The 18,923-nt window shown below is 42.4% G+C and overlaps 1 protein-coding gene across 5 annotated transcripts; it reads right to left on the bottom strand.

The window, feature by feature from the left end:
* Positions 1 to 248: 248 nt before the first annotated feature.
* Positions 249 to 18,095, bottom strand: ARFGAP1 (ADP ribosylation factor GTPase activating protein 1). Of its 5 annotated transcripts, XM_048962897.1 has the most exons (14): positions 17,976 to 18,095; positions 15,618 to 15,681; positions 14,886 to 14,995; positions 13,932 to 14,103; positions 13,713 to 13,813; positions 12,986 to 13,072; positions 12,318 to 12,414; positions 11,087 to 11,143; positions 10,723 to 10,755; positions 9,369 to 9,398; positions 7,914 to 7,970; positions 6,177 to 6,236; positions 4,996 to 5,072; positions 249 to 4,554 (listed from the first exon to the last, which is right to left on the bottom strand). In XM_048962897.1, the coding sequence occupies exons 2-14, from the start codon at positions 15,675 to 15,677 to the stop codon at positions 4,206 to 4,208; spliced, it is 1,290 nt and encodes a 429-aa protein (XP_048818854.1). In that variant the 5' UTR covers positions 15,678 to 15,681; positions 17,976 to 18,095; the 3' UTR covers positions 249 to 4,205. The 5 variants fall into 5 exon arrangements, with proteins under 5 accessions (XP_048818854.1, XP_048818850.1, XP_048818851.1 ...); XM_048962893.1 differs by lacking the exon at positions 9,369 to 9,398 and having other exon boundaries at positions 17,976 to 18,085; XM_048962894.1 differs by lacking the exon at positions 6,177 to 6,236 and having other exon boundaries at positions 4,996 to 5,066; positions 17,976 to 18,085.
* Positions 18,096 to 18,923: the final 828 nt, after the last annotated feature.

Below are 18,923 nucleotides of genomic sequence, written 5' to 3' on the forward strand. Positions count from 1 at the left end.
AACACCGACACCATTACACTGCTAATGTCAGATATTCTGCTCCAAACAGACATACTGGCATTGACACAGTACTTTGCTTGCTTCTTAATTATGAAGTACCCTATGCTGAGTCCATTCTGTGTTGCTAACCACAGTAAGACCAGCTTCATTCAAAAGCCATGCAGTGACACTGATGGAAACCAATGACTTTTCCCAAGGTTTTCAAAAGCAATGGAAGTTTCCTGAAAAAGGGCTTCACACTGCTCTGCTCCATAGCTCTTTGCTTTATTAGAATGCTCTTTAAAAGATGACACTGCAGTTCAAGTCTGGTATCACTCTACAGAACAATGAATAGCGTTCACTGAAATTGCCATTCCTGTGAACTTCACATGAAACACGTCAGGAAAATTAAAGATACAGCATTCCAGACTGACCAGGTTTCTGCTGGCCTCAATAATGAAAAATGGCTCTACAATGAGAGATCACCGTGAACCGTTACAATCAAACTCTAATGATGTGCATCATCGTGTTTCTTGATTTCTGTTTAAGTCACTGATTGCTCAATCCATCATTAATAGAATTTAGAATTGCCAAAGTAGAGGGAGAACTGAAATACCTTGGTTGGCTGTCAGCTATTTCCAAAGACCACTGTATCTTTAAATGTATCCTGGATTAAACAAGAAACGTTTTACCTACACTTAAGTTATTGCACAGATCATCACACTCATAAATACATGATGAACCCATGGAATGTTACATGTCTGCCTGGGAAAACAAAAGCAGCATTACCCTTCAGGTCTCAGCACCAGGAATAGCTGGCCAAGCACTTCTTGAACACACAGTGATTGTTAGGAGGCACCAAAACACAAGTGAAATGTTTGAAAGCAATCCCCAACTCTACGATGAGCCTCACTTTCTGCCTGGGAACACTCTCTTTGGAAGCAGCACTCAGCCTGAACATCTCAATGTTTCTCTGATTTCAGGCTACCTGGTGGAATCCAACTGCTCTGTGTCTTCCAAAGTTAAAGCTGTGCAAAGGAAACTGCTATCCACCACTGCAATGTCTGGTTGTTCCAGCTGCAATTTCAGCCACCGCTGAAACTCCCCTGGCAGTTTGCTTGCATGACTCAGAACTGCTAATAACTGATGTGGGATTGAAAGGAAAGTGATGTTCACCTATCAAAAAGGCTCATGATCAGGAGTGGGGGGAAAAAAAAAGAAGAGGAATTGAGGAAAGGAAGGGAATGTTAATAAACATTCCCTCTACACACAATAACTTCAAACAGCACAAGCTTCTGAATACACTCTTAAACAAAGAGTCCAATAAAACTGGAGCTGTGCAACAGAAAGTGTTCTCATTTCATCCTCTCTCCTTTGGAAGACATGACAAAATGCACAGATTGAAACAAGTCCCTAAAAAAATAGCAATCTGTCCATCAAACCAAAGCCAGTCAGCACGTGAGATCTGTGGTTGCTGTTCCACTTTCTGCCATGACGTTGGCTTTTAGTTTCTTCCAGTAACACCTTTCTGGGTACTGTATCAAGAGAGATACTGCTCTGTCATTGTCACCTGAACTGGAAGAAAAATTAATGCCCCAAAACCTTAGAGGGCTCTGGCCATTTACATGAATGTATGAAATACAATCTCAAAAATGCAGAATTAAAACCAGAAAAGCAAACAAAAGGTTCACTCCAATCATAGCTACAAGAGAGATATAAATAAACCAGTTTTCTCCTAGGCAAAGCACACAGCTGAGAATGTATACAAACGTCACACCACTGCTGACTGAAAACACTAAAATAAAGCTTATCCCACTACCAGCTATTTCAGGAGCTTTATGAAAAGAAACCACACCAAGTTTGTCCAGAGGAGGCTGATTCAGCTCTGCATCACTCCAGACAGACACCAGCAATGCAGTGCAGCAGATGCACTTTGCTAACGCTGCTGCAGGATGTCACAAGGACTGACCATCAGTCGGGGACACAGCAGGGGCTCCTTCACATACACTGCAGTGTGTGGCCCTCAAGGATGTGCATCACAGCCACGTACTGCACCACAGACAGGTGACAAGTAGGCAACAGAGGTAAATGAATAGAGACAGAGTTCTGCTTGACATGCAACTAAGTGATAACAGAAGTATACCTGGAAGAGGAGAAGTAGAACAAAATCCCACAGGCAAGGCTGTAACCATCTGTCAATAGCAGCAACAGCAGCGCTGCAAACCGAGATCTGTCCTGTTCTCACCACCCCCCAAGGGGAAGCAGGCATGGCTCAGCCCAGATCTGGGTGCTGAGCAGCACCACACACTGCATGAGCTTAGCAGCATTGCCTCAGCAGAAGCAAAGGGGAAAAAGAAAAAAAGAAATGCAACCGTTGCAGGACGGGGCTAGAGAAGGCTGGGGAAATATTTTGTTCGTTAGCTGAAAAGTCATGCTAATAATAATACAGAATCAGGACAAATACCTGTATGGTATTTGCAAAGATTGTAAGCCTTTAATATCTGCTACATTTGGGAGTGATTTGTAGGCCCCTTCCTTTTTCCCCCTTTGCTTTTTAGCTGCTGGATATAATTTTTTGACTTATCAATATCACTACAGTCTGGAAAAAGTCTGTGATGAGCTTTTTTCCTCCTTGATGGGGGGGGGGGGGGGGGAAAAACAAACACAACATAAAACCATTTAAGGTAACTTCAGTAGCTTGAGTCGATCAAGATCCAGGTGTTGACCCATTGTTGCTCCAACAATTCACTACTTTTAGAAATAAAAGGCTTTTTGGATAGGGATTAAGATCTGCAGGGTCCACAGTACAGAACTCCATGCTGCTGCCAAAGCAAACTATGTAATGATGTCATGAATTAAAGTTTGATTGTTTTCAGGCAGTGTACATTTATGATCCACCACCTAAAATACAAACAAAAAATACAAAAATCTGTTAAAAGATCACAGGTCTTTTGTATACATTATGGTTCATGTAATGAGAAGCACCTTTGGGGGTTAAGACTGAGACAGAACTGGACCTTCTATCCCATTCCTTAATGCTGACAAGGAGTTCCTGAAGCTTCCAAAATTATATTCCTCTAACAGGATCCAGGAAGAAAACGTGGAGAAGTACATGACAGAGAGATACAGTTTGACATATTAAAGATTAATTTGGAAAACATCTGCTTAATCTAAGTTTTACTATTAAACATAGACATCTACTCATCCTGGAAGGCGCTCACTGCCAGACTCTCTCCTTGATGTACTCATATTTTCCATGCATTTTTTTCTTACTGGAATCTTTTCTTTTTTTCTTCCTAACTCATTTTGCTGCTTAGTTGCCAAACAGATGTCCAGAAGGCCATAAACAGCAGGAAGATCTCATTTTTGTCAGTATAGATAACATAGATAGATATAAGGAAAAAAGACTTAAAAAAACAAAACAGACCCTACAAAATACTCAGAGTGGGAGAAGGGTAAAGGCAAGGAAGGAGGATACACAGCACTGCATCACAGCCATGTAGGAGAGCTGCTCCTCCTGCTTGATGGGTTAAGAATTTACAGTGCACAAGGAGCCATTCTGAACATCCCTTGATAGCTCAGGCTGCCCAAATGATGAGTGGGAACAAATCATCATCTACCTCTAGAATCCTGATCCTAAGGGGAGAAAATAACTTGGGAAATCTAAAAATCTCACAAAGATTAAAAACAAAGCTCCAATAAAAAGTATCTTACAGACCAGTTTGAATTGCCAGACCTCGTCCTGTCACAGCAATCCATAAGGCATTTCAGCTGGATCTACTCAAGTGCAGCTTGCTCGTTGAAAGGCTGCCTTTTTCAAGATACAGCCTGTTCTTTATTTGTGTTAAACATCTCTGGTCATCTCAAATTATATGAAGACTGGATGAATACCTACGAGCTTACACATGCAAGAGTATGGCATTAAAACGTGCTTGTGTCTTTCAAATTGCTCTTAAAGTCAGTGCACCCAGCCTCAATAGTGCAAGGAGAACATGTATTTCTCACTATCCATAAAGATGAGAGAATCATCTTCGCATAATAAAAGATTCAGACACTACTTGTTTTTTCTTCCTAAGTTGGGGCAGAAGGAAAACAAATGGAAAAAGCACAAAAAGTAACACATCAGTAAGGTCAACCAAGATACTCCAGATGTGTGTAAAACTTTCTCCTCTCCATCAGCCAGCGTGGTCTCCCTTCCCTAGCTGCACAAAACAGGGTTAACAGTTCTACCAGTCATCCCACTTATCATCAGCTGAAGATGCCTTTTTTGTTGCCTTAGGAGGTTTTTTGGCCTTGTTCTCCCCTCCTGTGTTTTCCCAGTTGGTTTCCCAGTTTTCCCAACTGTCGCTGTTACTGTTCTTGTTGTTGGAGACTGTTCCTGAGCCCCACACGTCCCAGCTATCGGAGCTCTTCTTCTCTGTGGAATTGTCCACATAGGTCCAGCTCTCACTGCTTGGAGATTTATGAGCTTTTGGTGGGTCTGAGTTGCCAAAGGTCTCCCAGAAGCTTTGATCTACAGCACTGTGCTGGTAGCCCTCTCCTCCACTGTTCTGGTAGCTGTCTCCCTCAGCTGGTCTGTTATGGCAAGGTGGGGAAAAAGAGGAAGAGAGAAATAAATTAGTTATCACAAACACAACAATAAACAGAAATGACCACAAGGGCAATGCTACCACCCTCTGCTGAAACAAAAACAGAAGGTGAAAGAATTAGATGCATTTCTCAGAGCAGCACTGGTTATTCTTCTAATTCAAATATATTGCTAACTGTCTACAATACAAAGACATTGATGCATTTGGCATATACGTAAGGTGCAGAGCACTACTTTGCTCTCAGACTGAGAACAACTTCATGGGCCCCTGAATTACATTAGAGAAGGGCTAATTTTTCCCCAAAGACAAAATAATTTATTCACTTAAAAAATACATATATATATCTGGTACTACAGCACTGCACAGAACACACAGGAAACAAAACAATATGTTTTAAAGAGACAGAACATAATAACAAGAGAAATACCTTTCAGAATGATCATCTGGTTTCCCAGAAAAGAAAGTGGTGACATCTCGCCATCCCTTACTCCCAACTCCCTGAACCTAGGCAGAAAGAACAGACTTCTCATCTGGACTGAGCCAGCAGCAAAAGTCACAACACATCTCCCACTTGTTCAGATACAGATAACATGTCATGAAAAATTGCACTACGCTGATTAATATTAACACTTTTGATGGGCAATTTCTAGTTGCTCTACAGGAACACGTTTGACAACCCCATGCTGCTGGATGATTTGAGGGGTACATGAAGTTCAGCGTTTTCATCCACTTCTGTAAGTAAGGGCTTTTGAACCATCTGCTAGAATTTCTTGACAAAAATGTTGGGATTACCTCTTATGTGAAATTACACTTAATGACAGCACTACTCTTTGGATGTTTCATGTGACTAGCATTGATATCTCTGATACTTTATACACTTCTCACTCATTCTCACTAGTATTATTCATGTGAATGGGACAAATGTTGAGTTCTAGAGCAAGTATGACTAAATTACCCCTTTCAGGGTTATTATTTTGAACAGGTATTGGGTTAGAAACACAAATTCTGAAGCAATGCCTACAGAAGCCACTATTCTAAGTCACAGACATGAAAGAGGAACCCCAGAATTCAGATTTCAAGTCGCCAGGCTTTAAGCAGAACAGGCAACACAAAACTTGTGTTATTCAAGTATTCCCAGCACTTTGGGTGCTGAGCTGCTATACAGTGCTTAGCAGACAAACAAACCCTCCTAAGTAACACTTATTCTGCAAGACTTCTGCCCCCAGCAGGCACAGAGAGCACTTACCACAAAACCAAGCAATGATTGCAAAAGAAGACAAAGAAAAAGGTACGCAGTGTTAGTAAGTTCCACCACACAAACATAATGCAAGCTGTCTCCATATTCTCCAGCAGAGGTTTTCCTTGTGTGTTTAGGACACAGGTTGTCTTACAGCCCTACAACGTGCCCTCAGTGAAGCCATTTAAAGGACTGCATCAAAGCTGTAGAGCTTTTTTAGTACCCCAACAAGTACTGACCATTGGAAACTGCGTTTCTATTCACCACAAGTAGAGACTAAAGATGTTTTGTGGTCACTCAAAGTGCTGTATAAGAATATGGAGACTGGCTTACTGCTTGGCCTCCTCCAAGAGAAGCAGGCCTCTCCATACCTTGCTGGCCAACTGTGATACCCCCACGGTGACCTCCTCAAAAATTTTCCCCTCTTTCACCTAATGAATCAAAGTATTGGTCGTTAGTCATCAAACAGAGTAATGCTGAAGCCTTTAAACAAGCTTTCTTGTGGTATTAACTAGCAACAAGAAATTAACGAGAACAAAAACCTGACGTGAATCACAGTAATCCTAAATCAAGGCTAACAAGTTTCAGATAAGAACAATAATCCATTAAGATAATAGTAAGTCCATTGATCTCCAGTGGAACAAACCTCAGCCCTTTGAAATATGTTGAAATGTTCTATGGGCATACACAGAACCTGAGGAAAGCAGCATTACACTAACACTGAGCACTAAAAACAAAGACACCCCCCCAACATTTTGCCCTAAAAACAACATCCCTAAGCTCTGTGAAAGAAACTGCGGATGATCTGGGGGAGGACAAAACCCAATTATCATTTCAAACCACAGAAGAATCCGAGTAAAGAATGTTGAATTAATAAAATTGATGCAAAGGAATTCCTGTTGTTACTAAAATGTACTTTTCAGATTGGAGATTAACCCACATCCCAAAGCAGTGGCATCGCTTCTCTTCGGAAAGCAACACCAGGCTGCTTTATCAAGGTCCCTACAGATGGGGAAAAGGCATGGAGGTAAATCGATCACCACGCTGCCACAAAAGACTTCAACATTCTGGAGCTGATCCAAACAAACACACGAAATGGGGAAGATGTAAAAGCACTGCTTTCTTTTTTTTAACCAGAGGAAACAGGAAGGCAACGTTTGATGTGAGGTGAACCAGGGATGCCCTGCCTGCAGCAAGGAGTGCAACTTGATGATCCTTGAAGTCCCTTCCACCCCAGGCCACTCTATGACCCTAAAACTGGCACTGTCAGCTCTCACTAAGCATTCAGGACTGCCTACTTTGCTTTTTGGTATGGCCACTTCCTACGTTCACCCAGGTGCCTCTGTGTGCTTTCAAAGTGCCATTAGCTGTATGTTTCTGGTCAGTAATAACTGTAAGAAGAAAAACCTTCTTCACACTATGCTTCCAAAAAACAGCACAAACAGAACAGCTCAGTGTTATTTTAGACTGTATTTTGCTGATGAATGCATGCAAAATTTGGTACTAACCACCAGAAGTTTCTGCACAAATACCAAGTAAAGGTTGCAAGATATGTATTTTTTTTTAATTTCTATTTGATAACCTTTCCCCATTCATGGGTACACACACACACACACACACTTTGCTCCAAACTTTACTGTCTCCAGTAAGACAGCAGAGGAACAACAGTGGCTTAAAGATGTTTGGTTGAATGTAAAAAATGCTGACATGCAGAGGAGGGAAAAGACTACCAACTTAACACCCACGGTTATTAGTATTTACAAAAATGATTTCTCTATCCATTTAAGGTGTATTTTTCTCTTAGCCCATGTTCCATTACTGAAACCATGAAATCTATACAAGAATATCTAACAATAAAGACTTCGACAGACTCTTGTGGACATAGAAAAGCATAGCAGGGAGAAATGCATTCAGTAACCCTCCTTTAGTGACTTAATAGCTCTGAGTTATTTGATGCTTCCCCTTCACTACTGAGCTTGTACAAGAAAAAAAAACCAACCCAACGGAAGGACACACTGACAGCTTGTGAAGTTGTGATAGAAGGATGCAATTGCTCTCTGAGTCATTGTGATCATATTCTGTAAGGAATTTACTAGTTCCAAAGTTACCTTTTCCTGTGCAGGTTTGAGAACATTTTCATTTAATGTCTGACCTAACTCTGATGCCTATTTAAAAGCAAAACAAAAACAAAGTCAGTCATGTTTTCCTTCAAACAAAAACAACAACAACAACACAGCCAACATTTTCGGCAGACTGGTTTCTCAGCAGTGTCTCCAAAAATACATGAAGCCTTAAGCTTTGATTCGTACAAGCAGAATGAGCTGAAAGCACACACAGTACAGTGCTGAGGAAAACCAAGATCACAGGCGTGTGGCAGAGGGTTGCTGGGGCTGCCCAGAGCCAAAGCAAAACCTGACCTCACAGCAGGAGCAGAAGCAATGGATCGACCAGCCTAAGACCAGAACCTATAGACCAGGCCCTTTGCTGAGCTCTCAGCTGAGAATTTGGAAAAAAACAACATTCACTCTATTTTTTTTTCCTGTTCTCCCCCATTGACATCTCATGTAGGATTACATCTGTTCTGCTCATTTTTCACCAATTCTTCTGCCTCGCAGTGCTGCTGGTGCTGTCTGTTGGTAACAAGCCAATGGTTTCTAAGCCATACACAGGAGGCAACGTTGTGACAGAAGACTTCTATGATCTCTTTTCAGGCTGCAGGTAGGCAAGGAGAGGAAACAACACACTTCAGAACTTCTCTTACAGCCCAGAACAAGATCCATCCTTGCATAGGGCACCTTACAAAACTCCATGTGAGCCTGCAGCATAAGTCACAAAATGACAATTCTGACCAAGACATCAAGGTTTGCAAATGCTTCACATTGTCTGCACTGGAAGTGCTCAAATGAAAAAACAGAGGGGATCAAATAGGATTCTTCAAACATGACAGATCCCTATGAGTATGGCACAAGAGCAGCCTGTCACACTGATGGATGTTACCTAACAGAAGGCGTAACAGACCAACAGTTCAGTCATGCTAAGTGAAGCTATTGCTTGTATCAGCATGAATTCTGATGTAAACCCACATTCTCAATCACACAATTTCATAAAGACAGAAAAATGAGATTTGGGTATGTTTCCTTTGAAATCACTATCTTTGCTACTGTTGATTTTGGATAGCACCACTACTAACACTACATCAGTGTGTTTATTAAAGAGCCTGCCTTCAAACAGCACCCCAGGGTAGTTCCTTGAATACTGCATTCCTGGATCAGACATGCAAAAAGGAAATCCTGAAATTGGTGTTTATGGGGAGCATGGAAAGAAGCACAGAATGTTTTCTGAGCATAGAGAGCCCGGATATCTCTATCCATTTTAACCTGTTTTAGGTAGGTTTGAAGGAATGTTACCATACGAAACACACAACATTATTCTGAACAGATTTGACTGAAGGCACAAAAGAAATAAAAAGAAGAAGAAAAAAACACAGCTGAAGAGCAAATGCACATATTCAGCACAAACAGTGACAAGGAGTCCATGCACAAGAACATATGTGAGTGTGTTACCGGCTCTGGCTGCTGCTTGTAGCCCCAAAACTTTACCCAGACAGCAAAAGAGAAAGAGCAAGGAAGGCAGAAGAAGCAGCTTTTAGCAAAAATTTGGAAGCACTCTTTCAGGCAAGTTACGAAGTTACGCAGCACCAACCTCCACCAACCTCACATCTACTGACAAGACTGACAGTGCATACGTTTGGTCAAAGGACATCAAATGCACTTTTAATGAATCCATCAGTAAGATTGTTATGCCTGTTCTACAGAGGAATAGAGCACGTTTTGGGAAGCAAATGTAAGCTTCAATAACACAGCTTGGGCTGTAGGGAGCCACACTGCTGAGGTCCTTGTCAGTAGATGCGATGAGTTTGTACACTCTGCATTTCATTTACACGTGTTATAAAGGAAGAACAGTTTTCTGAAAGGGAAACTGCTGGCTGAAGTGAAAAAGGAAGACCTGCCAGACACTGCTTTTTTTTTTCTTTAGGTAAGCCAAACAGTAAATATTTCAAAGCTTCCAGGTATGAAGTTTGGCTGCTCTCACAGGACGTTTTTGTCCATTGTGAAAAATCACACACAAGCTTGTCTTGCTACGTGGAGCGCTGCCATCCTACTGCACATGTCTCCTGCTCAAACACCTGCAGTTTCACATGTGTATGGCACAAGAGCAGCCCAGCCACGTGCCAGGCTGGTGCTGTGCATACAGGCAGTCACTGCTCCAAGTCAAATACCTTATATAAGGCTTATATTACACATGCAAGTCACTCAGAATGCTGGCACTTTTAAGAACCCCCTCCTTTTACAGGTTTTTCTGTTCAAATTTAATTCTATTCTATGCAAATAGATCTTGCTTACATCACAGCTTTGCATAACTCAGGTCCAGCTGTCTCTTTTCTAACCATAGTATGAATGAGAAAACATTTCTGGAATTTCCATTGTTTTAATAAGTCAAATCAAATGAACTTAACAACAGTATTAAGCAGTTCACATTTGCAATATCTCAATAAGATTTATGAATGGGTTGCTTCACATTAGATCACCTACAGAAGAAAACTACTTTAAGACAGACACTTAAACTTCACACAAATAAAATAGGAGTGCTTTCTGTCCACAGTCAAATTGAAGGATTTCATTCTGCTGCCTTTTGAATGCACCTGACAGTTACATGTACAGCAGATTACCATGGTCTGTTCTCTATTTAATTTGATCACATTAACTGAGTGCAATTCCCATGGAAATAAGAGCTAGAACCTAAGAATTACTGTGCACCACGAAGATAAACACACAAGCCTGAATCAATTGGTAAGACAAATGCATGACAATAACTGACTGTTAAATGTCAGTCAGATCAAGCTTAATCTATGATCACCTTTTGACTTGCTTGAGATCCAAACCTGGTAGCCTGCAAAAAGAATTAAGTTCAAATTTAAAAATCAAAGGTTTTATTTCCAGCAAACATACACATCTGAAATGCTGAGAGATCCCTTCCAAAACAAATGGAAAACTTAGAATTGAATTTACAAGAAATGACTGCTCAGGAACATGAGAGATACAGCAGATAGGAACATTCTCTGCCAATATTTCACACACCATAGGCAAAGAGATGCAACGAATGGGATTTAGTCTGTCTTGGTAATGCTTTCAAAGACAGATCCCTATTAGAAGCCAGTTCATGGTGACAGAACCACTTCTAGTTCACAAGAATTACACTGAAATACACTGTGTTTACTTACACCCTCCTTAGCAGCCGAGGCAATCTTGCTTGCTCCAGTTGTAAAACTGCTCCATCCCTATAAAAGAAAGCAAGAATGCACCAAATTATTTGAATGCCAGTAACAGACGACAACCAAGTGTTCACTATTACATGCCAAATTAAGTCATACTGTGCTCCAGCCTGTCCCATGGACATCAGAATCACCCACCAGTGACAGAAAAAATGGCAGTCTACCACTCAACTGTAAAACAGCAATGAATCTCCATTACCTGTGACAAAATGCTTCAGTGTGCAGAAATGTGAGTTTCAGCTGTAACTCTGTTAGAAATGGCTGTGTGAAAATAAGCATTCTAAGAAACCAGCTAAAGAAAGTGAAGAAGGAGAATGATCCTAATCATTTTTTTTTTTTTAAATAAATCCCACCAAAGTACAGATGTTTTGTTTAAAGAGTGGATACTGGGGTAACACATTACATTTTAGGCTTCCTCACTGGGATGAATACACATAAATGCTTTAAAATCCCACTGTAATACGCATTCATGGTCAGAAGAGGGCATTTTAGTTGTGTTTCAATGACGTCATGTACTCCAATAACAGCTGACAGCCACTTGGACAACACAGTGCCACCTCTTTTTTGCTGTCTAAGCACATCTGCAATGTAAGATGTGGCTCCTAACTTTAACTCTCTAGCCTACAGTCTACAACTTAACTAGAAATACAGCTTCTGAGCACATTAACACAAGAGATTTCTATGTCCAAATCACATGATGACGCTCCACTGACCACTAACCCTGGTCAAAAACCTTACTACCTCCTGTCATGGTTTTGTGACTTTTGGTTTTCGGTATTCCACATCATAACATCATGTGGGGCTCCAAAGTGACTCCAAATGCCAAATTTTGCCCTGCCCAGCTACTTTGCAGCATATGACAGCTCCTGACTTTACTCCACGTTTCCTTCCAACGATCCAACTTTCACCATCTCTGCTTTACTCACGACAATGTACAGCCATATGCTGTTATGTTCTCATATATCATTTCCTTATCTCTAAGAACTGATCTCAGATATGATGCTTCACTTTCCAAGCCCTCCAATATTTTTCTTGCACTGGGAACTGAACTACTGCTCTACATCTCCTTGTATCGACTTGCAGCCTTTAGTTTCCCTTGTCCATCTGCACTGCAATAACAGAGTTTGAAACAGAAGAAAATACTACTGCAGATCAAAGAAGTCTTTAAGTATTTTCTTACAGAGTACAGCGAAGACATGGCATTATTCAGGAAGTCATCCTCTTTTTTTGGAGGGGTTACTGTATTTCCAAACCCCACGTAGCGATTCTCTTGGCCGCTACAATAAGAAAAGGGATGAACAGGATCTGTATTAGCAGACTGAAATAAAGCAAGTCACTAATCAAAAATATAAAGCATAGAAGAATAATCATTTTGCAGACTTTAAAACACACTTGCAAGAAAAAGCCTGGTAGTGCTGACAGTATCACCAAAACACACCCAAATGTACCCAAAATACAAACCCACCCTCTTAACAGAAACTTAACACCAAAAAGGATCCACTGGTGAATCCTTGCTAATTAAGGCACCTCTTATGCAAGATAACGCCTGCTTAATGATTCTCCAACAGATCACTCATACCAGACACTTAAGCAAACCATTACGAAGCAATATAAGAAAATGGGAGGAAGAAAGGAGAGGAATAGAATTACCTTTATAAATTCCTCCAGACTAAAACATGTTAGGATACTACATACATTAAGAATCACCTAATTTGGAGCCTACCACCATAGCATTTGGATGTAACTGTTCATTAGTATGGCCCAGTGAATCAGCATTACGACTGCACAGCTGTAGTGTAACATCCTGACTGCCAGGCACAAATACACAGTTAATAAATATTGCATTACCCTTGGTAGGAGTTGACATCATCATTTAACCAGTCTTCAAAAGCCTTGTCAGAAGAGGCAGTTGCGTTCTGAGAAGGTCCAGCAGAACTATTTCAACAAAAGATTTAAACAATGAAACCGTCCATAGCAAAAACCACTAGTTCAGCAATGTACTTTGTTGTGTACCATCACAAATCAGGTGTGAAATTGATTATTTCTTTGGTCTAGCACACAGGGAACTTTAATGTAACCACTAAAAGCCAATTTACAATTACTTTTTCAGTTAACTTGACTTCTTATTGCAAAAAAATAACAAACATATAGGCAAAGGCAGAAAAAAAGAACTGCTATCCAGCTTTGATGCTCATTAGTAGTTAGTGCCACAAGGAAAAGCCTGTTTCTTTTTCTCTGACAATTGTGAACTGGAGCTGAACTGTAGTTAAGGTAAAGCAGTGACACACAATGCATGACTGACACAATGAATCTCAGGTGCACTGCAAGTCAAGACAGAAACAGGGCGTCTCATTCTCCCCTCCTTCTCAACTGTCTTGGGTGCAATTCTTTAAGATATGGCTGGAGGTGGGGGAAGGAGTTACAAGAACAGAAATTCTGCCTCCTCATATCCATAAACTTCAGCAAAATAAATGTTTGTTCAGACACCATCAATAGAATAAAAGCAGCAGACACTCAAACATCAGCAACAGCAGATTCAAAAGCTGTACTGACAATAAATGACAACAGTGCATACCGATGGGTGGAAGAGAGAGACGTTTTAGGTTGAGGTGGTGTCCAGTTCCTGGCAGGAGAAGTTTCAAGGGACCACTCCTTGCCCTCAGCTACTGTAGCAACCTAAACGGGTAGGAAAACAATCAGAATTCCAGCTACAACTTTTCATGCTAGATAGGCACTGGTCCTATAAAGCAAGGACAAGTTGGCTTTCCACCTGGACACGCACAACAGAACTTACCTGATCTCTAAAAAGAGCTGCAGCTTTGCTGTTGTACTTCTCTTGCATTGACCAGCAGGGATCATAGTCATCCTGAGATTCCAAAAACTCTCGAAATTTGCTGTTACCTCCAGCCTTCATTTTCTCCAGCTCAATATCTTTCCATTTGTCCATAGTTACAGAACGCACAAAACTGAAAATCAGGTTACAAAATAATATAAAATCAATGCTTGCTTTAACTTCCTGATACATCAGCAGGGATAAAAAAGGATGGGGGTATAGAAATGTTAATAAATACTCTCAAAGCACGGAAAGAAAGAGTGTCTTAAGAAGGTGGTCAAATCCTCATTGAAATAAACAAAAGATAAAGCACTGGCACTTAAAAAATGCTGTCAAGAGAAGGAAAGTGGCAGAAAAAGCAGCTTTCTCCAACGAGCCAGGAAACACAACATGCTGTATAGAAGAAAATTTCACTTGGAAGTTTTCCTTTCCCAACTACTTTCAATGTTACATGTGAGTGCCCTGCAAAGCACCTCCTGCCCCTGCTTCATGCTTCTGCTCATAATGACCACTAGGTATGACAACTCAACTGCCTAACACAGCCTGTGCTAACACCTACCATGACCTCATCCCAGAGCATTCATGACTTCAGTGAACACGCCAGCTCTGCCTTGGGCCATAAATCCTTGCTACTGTTCATTAAACTATATTAAAAAAAAGAAAGTTAAGGTCACAGCCTCCGTTTGGAGACACTGCTTTCTGGACCTGGGCACAACGTATCTGCACCAATGCAGCACAGATTCCAGCTAATGTCAAAGAAAGCAAAGAGAATAAAGCTCACTTTGGAGAGGAGCATAAAGCAGAAGTGCTGAAACTGAGATACCCTCCACCCCTCCACCATCATCCTTTCTGTTCACAGCCATAACACCTCCCAAAGAAACCCAACTGAGTGCAGTGTTTGCATGCAGGGCTGACCTGAGGTGGACCCCCAGGCCTCGGTGCTTTCCTGAGCACTCCAGACAGATCCAGATTCCATAAGTCACACTCACCCACTGGGGGTTAAATGCACCGCATTCAAAGCAGACCTGCAAGAGAGAAAGCAATCACCTCTAACTCATAACCAGGTTTCACCCACGTGGAAGTCCCCAAACCACAGCCCAAATAGTTGGGCCATGAAACTGTGTTGTGAGGGAATTAAGTTCAGCAGGGAAAGTTCTTTGTGCTGGAACCACCACCCCAAGAGCATCAGCTTCCCTTAAATGTTTATTTATGCTGAATGGAAAGCATTCACCTACCTGAGTTGTATTATAAAACAGCCACGTACCAAACCCCAGAATGGAAAGACATAAACAAAAATGAAGCTGTCTGTGGGCTATTGCATTTAAGGCAGCATTCTATCAAGCTATTTGAAACAGACAGTTTTAATTAAGTTATACCAAAGACATTGCTTGCTTGGACTCTAGGGTTTATAGCACTTAAAGCCCCTGAAAGCCTTCTGCCAAACACACAGCCACGTGTTACAATACATGCATGAATAAATGTTACTAGAAGTAATGTGAATACAAGAGATCCATATTTCTCTGCTACCATTAGTTAGACATACAGGTGCTACAAATAGGTTAGCTTTTACAGGCAGCAGCTGTATGTGGAGCAGACAGAAAGACAATTCAGCTCTGGGAATCAACAGCAGAATAAGAGTTTTCTCACATTGTTCTCATCTTGTGCTCTGACTTCCTTGAGAACTTTCCTCGTTCTTGGACTTGCCATGATTCTACAAAAGAACAAAACAAAAAACCAACAAGATCTGAGTCATACTAAAGAGCTGGATACTGATGTGATGCTCAGTACCACAAACGCATAACCTCGATGATAAAAAGCTAACAAACAACACCACGGAATCAACAGGGAATAAAGAAGACAAAAGAAGTATCCACAACTCTGCCTCTCCATTCACTTCGTACAGTGTGGGGAGTTTTAGTCATCCTACCTCATCTGTTGGAAAGCTGTAATTCAGCCACAGCTGAGCAGGCAAGGGAAGAGAAACAGAACTCCTCCTCCTATGGCCACATCCTGCCAACCTGACACCCACTGGTGCCACCCGCTGCCCCTTCCAAAAGCACTACATGGTTCCATGGGGCCTTACACACAGAAATGCACCAACCAAAGCACAAAATGACACAGCTTCTGACACTGAGGAGATGCTGAACGCTGCTAAAAGAGCACTTGATGGGAAGACACAAAAAAGATCCTTGTTTTATCAGAAGTACTGAGTTTCCTTATCAATTAAGTTCTGAGAAAATAACACGATTATTGGACCCTTTTGCCCAAAAAAAGAATTTGAATTCCAGTGCAGACCAAATCACCTCACTCTGTTTTTCATGGCGCGTGAAATGCAGCTGCAGGGAGCAATGGCAAGCCAGAGATACAATTCACACGAAGAAAGAGGAGTGACTCACTCACAGTATATAGCCTGGAAAAACCAAAGGACACAAAATGCTCATGACTGGAAAACTAAATACCAAAAGCATAAAATCCTACCAGTAAGAAAACTGACATTAAATCTGTATGAATGAGGCAATGTCGATTTATTGCTTCCCTGTGAATTCCAGCCACAGCAGTGCAACAGAACAGTGCAAATGTAATTACACACATCACCAGCTAAGACAACAGGGCTCAGAAGGAAATAAACCCAAAATACTATCTATTTGTTACAAAAGCAGAGGTTATCTGTGGCAGAACTCACTGGCTTTATGAAAAGCATCGATTCCTCTGTTAACATTTTGAGAAGCACTTAATTCTGTGTAATTTAAGGGACAGTATATGAACCAGGCACCCTTTGCAGACCAAGCCAATGTCTGCACCACTCAAGTGGTCACAGACTGCACAAGTTTCAAACCTTTGCCTCCCAGCTGACAGAGGATAGGACAAGGGGGAACGGTTTTAAACTGAGACAGGGGAGGTTTAGGTTAGATATTAGGAGGAAATTTTTCCACACAGAGGGAGGTGAGGCACTGGAACAGGTTGCCCAAGGAAGCTGTGGATGCCCCATCCCTGGAGGCATTCAAGGCCAGGCTGGATGTGGCTCTGGGCAGCCTGGTCTGATGGTTGGCAACCCGGCACATAGCGGGGGCTTGGAACTGGATGAGCACTGTGGTCCTTTGCAACTCAGGCCGTTCTATGATTCTGTCATTGCTGCTTTTTTGTATAAAATCCTTTATCAAAAGACCTTTGGCGGACTGCAGATTGAACGTATGTCCGTGCCGGAGACAGGAGCTTCCCCCATGAAAGCCATCCACAAAAGGAGTCCAGTACAGCTTCCCACCTTTCAAAAGTCAAGCTCCAAGCTTTGTAAGAACAGGAATCACCTTCAGAGCTGCCAAGCCTGCTTCCAGTTATATTCACCACAAACAGTAAGGGATATCATTATCACAGGTTACTCAAGTCACAGAAGCTGGCTGGGCACAAAGCCCCTCTGCAGCTTATTTCCAAGGAAGGACTGAGCTACATACCTGAAATGAATATTATTGTCATCTAATGCAGCAAACAAAGCGTACAGCTTAGGAATGTTTCCACTGATGGGTATAAATACCTTGGACTAGAGGTTGCAAGGTGGAAACATGCCGTTGCAGGCAGCTCAGCCTCGCACACTTATTTCCCAGCCAAACAGTTTGCTTCCAGAGCAATAATCACACAATGCACAACCTGGATTTCTATGCTAAGAATCTCCAGCATGCTAAAAAGTCGGTGTGAGCTGTAACAGGACCCTATGGCACCACTGAGGTTGAACGAGAGCTCCCGGATCCCCAACCCAGCACCACACCCAGTAACCACATCCCTGAGCGCCACATCTCCACGTCGGACACCTCCACAGACGGCGACCCCGTACCCAGGGCAGCCGCGCCACGCATCATTTGGAGATGCCCCCTAACGCCCAACCTGGCACAGCCCGACCCCCCGCCCGGCTCCAGCCTCCTGGCACAGACACCCCGCAGGCCGTGCCGGCTGACAAACGATGCCAACGGAGCAGCCGCCAAGGGCGCTGCTCCAGCCTGCAGGGCTGCTCACCGAGCACCGCGCGGGGGACGCGGGGCGGACGGTTCCTCCACCGAGAGCCGCGAGCTGCACCGCGCGGATCCGAGGCGAGTCCGGGAGAACCGCTTCAGAACATGGCCAGCATCCAGCCACCTCTGGGAAAGAAAAGCAGAGACAGATATAGCAGAAGGGCTAAACGGCGCCCGGCCGGGCCCAGAAAGGAAGGAACGGAGCCGCACGCACCGGCACAGCACTGACGCGGCGGCCGCTCCGGTCCCGCCCGGCGCCGCACGGCGCAGCCGCCGCTCACGGCACGGACGGCGACGTTGCAGCGCCGCAAGGAATTGTGGGCGCCGGGTTAACCCGTTGTGTGCCGGGCGGGGGGAGGCGGTGAGACGTGGCGGGGTGAGCGGCGGCTGCGGGGGGAACCTGCGGTGGTGGGCAGTGAGATAGGAGGCAGCGTCCGACGCGGGGTGGGAATGGTGACGTGGGGAAGCGGGGGGGCGAAATGGCAAAAGAGATGTTGGAAGAAATATTGGAAAACTTTTTTTTTTTTTCTTTTTTCCTCCCTTTTTTTCCCCCTTTTTTCTTTGTTTTTTTTTTTTTTTCCTTCTTCTTTTTTTCCTTTTTATTTCTTTTTTTTTTCTTTTTTCCTTTTTTTTTCTTATTCTTTTATCTTTTATCTTCTTTTTTTCTTTTACTTTTTTCTTTTTTCTTTTTTTTCCTTTTCTCCTTTTCCTTTTCTCCTTTTCCTTTTCTCCTCTTCCTTTTCTCCTTTTCCCTTTCTCCTTTTCCCTTTCTCCTTTTCCCTTTCTCTTTTTCCCTTTCTCTTTTCTCTTTTTCCTTTTTCTTCTCCCTTCTTCCTTTCTTTTTTTTACTTTTCTTTTTACTTTTTTTTTTCTTCCTGTTTTCTATGTTGTGTGAAGGTTGAATCTCTTTTGAATTAAAAACACTCATCAGAACCGCTGCTTTTCAAGACAC

This window comes from Lagopus muta, chromosome 16, assembly GCF_023343835.1.
Source record: "Lagopus muta isolate bLagMut1 chromosome 16, bLagMut1 primary, whole genome shotgun sequence".
Classification (NCBI taxonomy): domain Eukaryota; kingdom Metazoa; phylum Chordata; class Aves; order Galliformes; family Phasianidae; genus Lagopus; species Lagopus muta.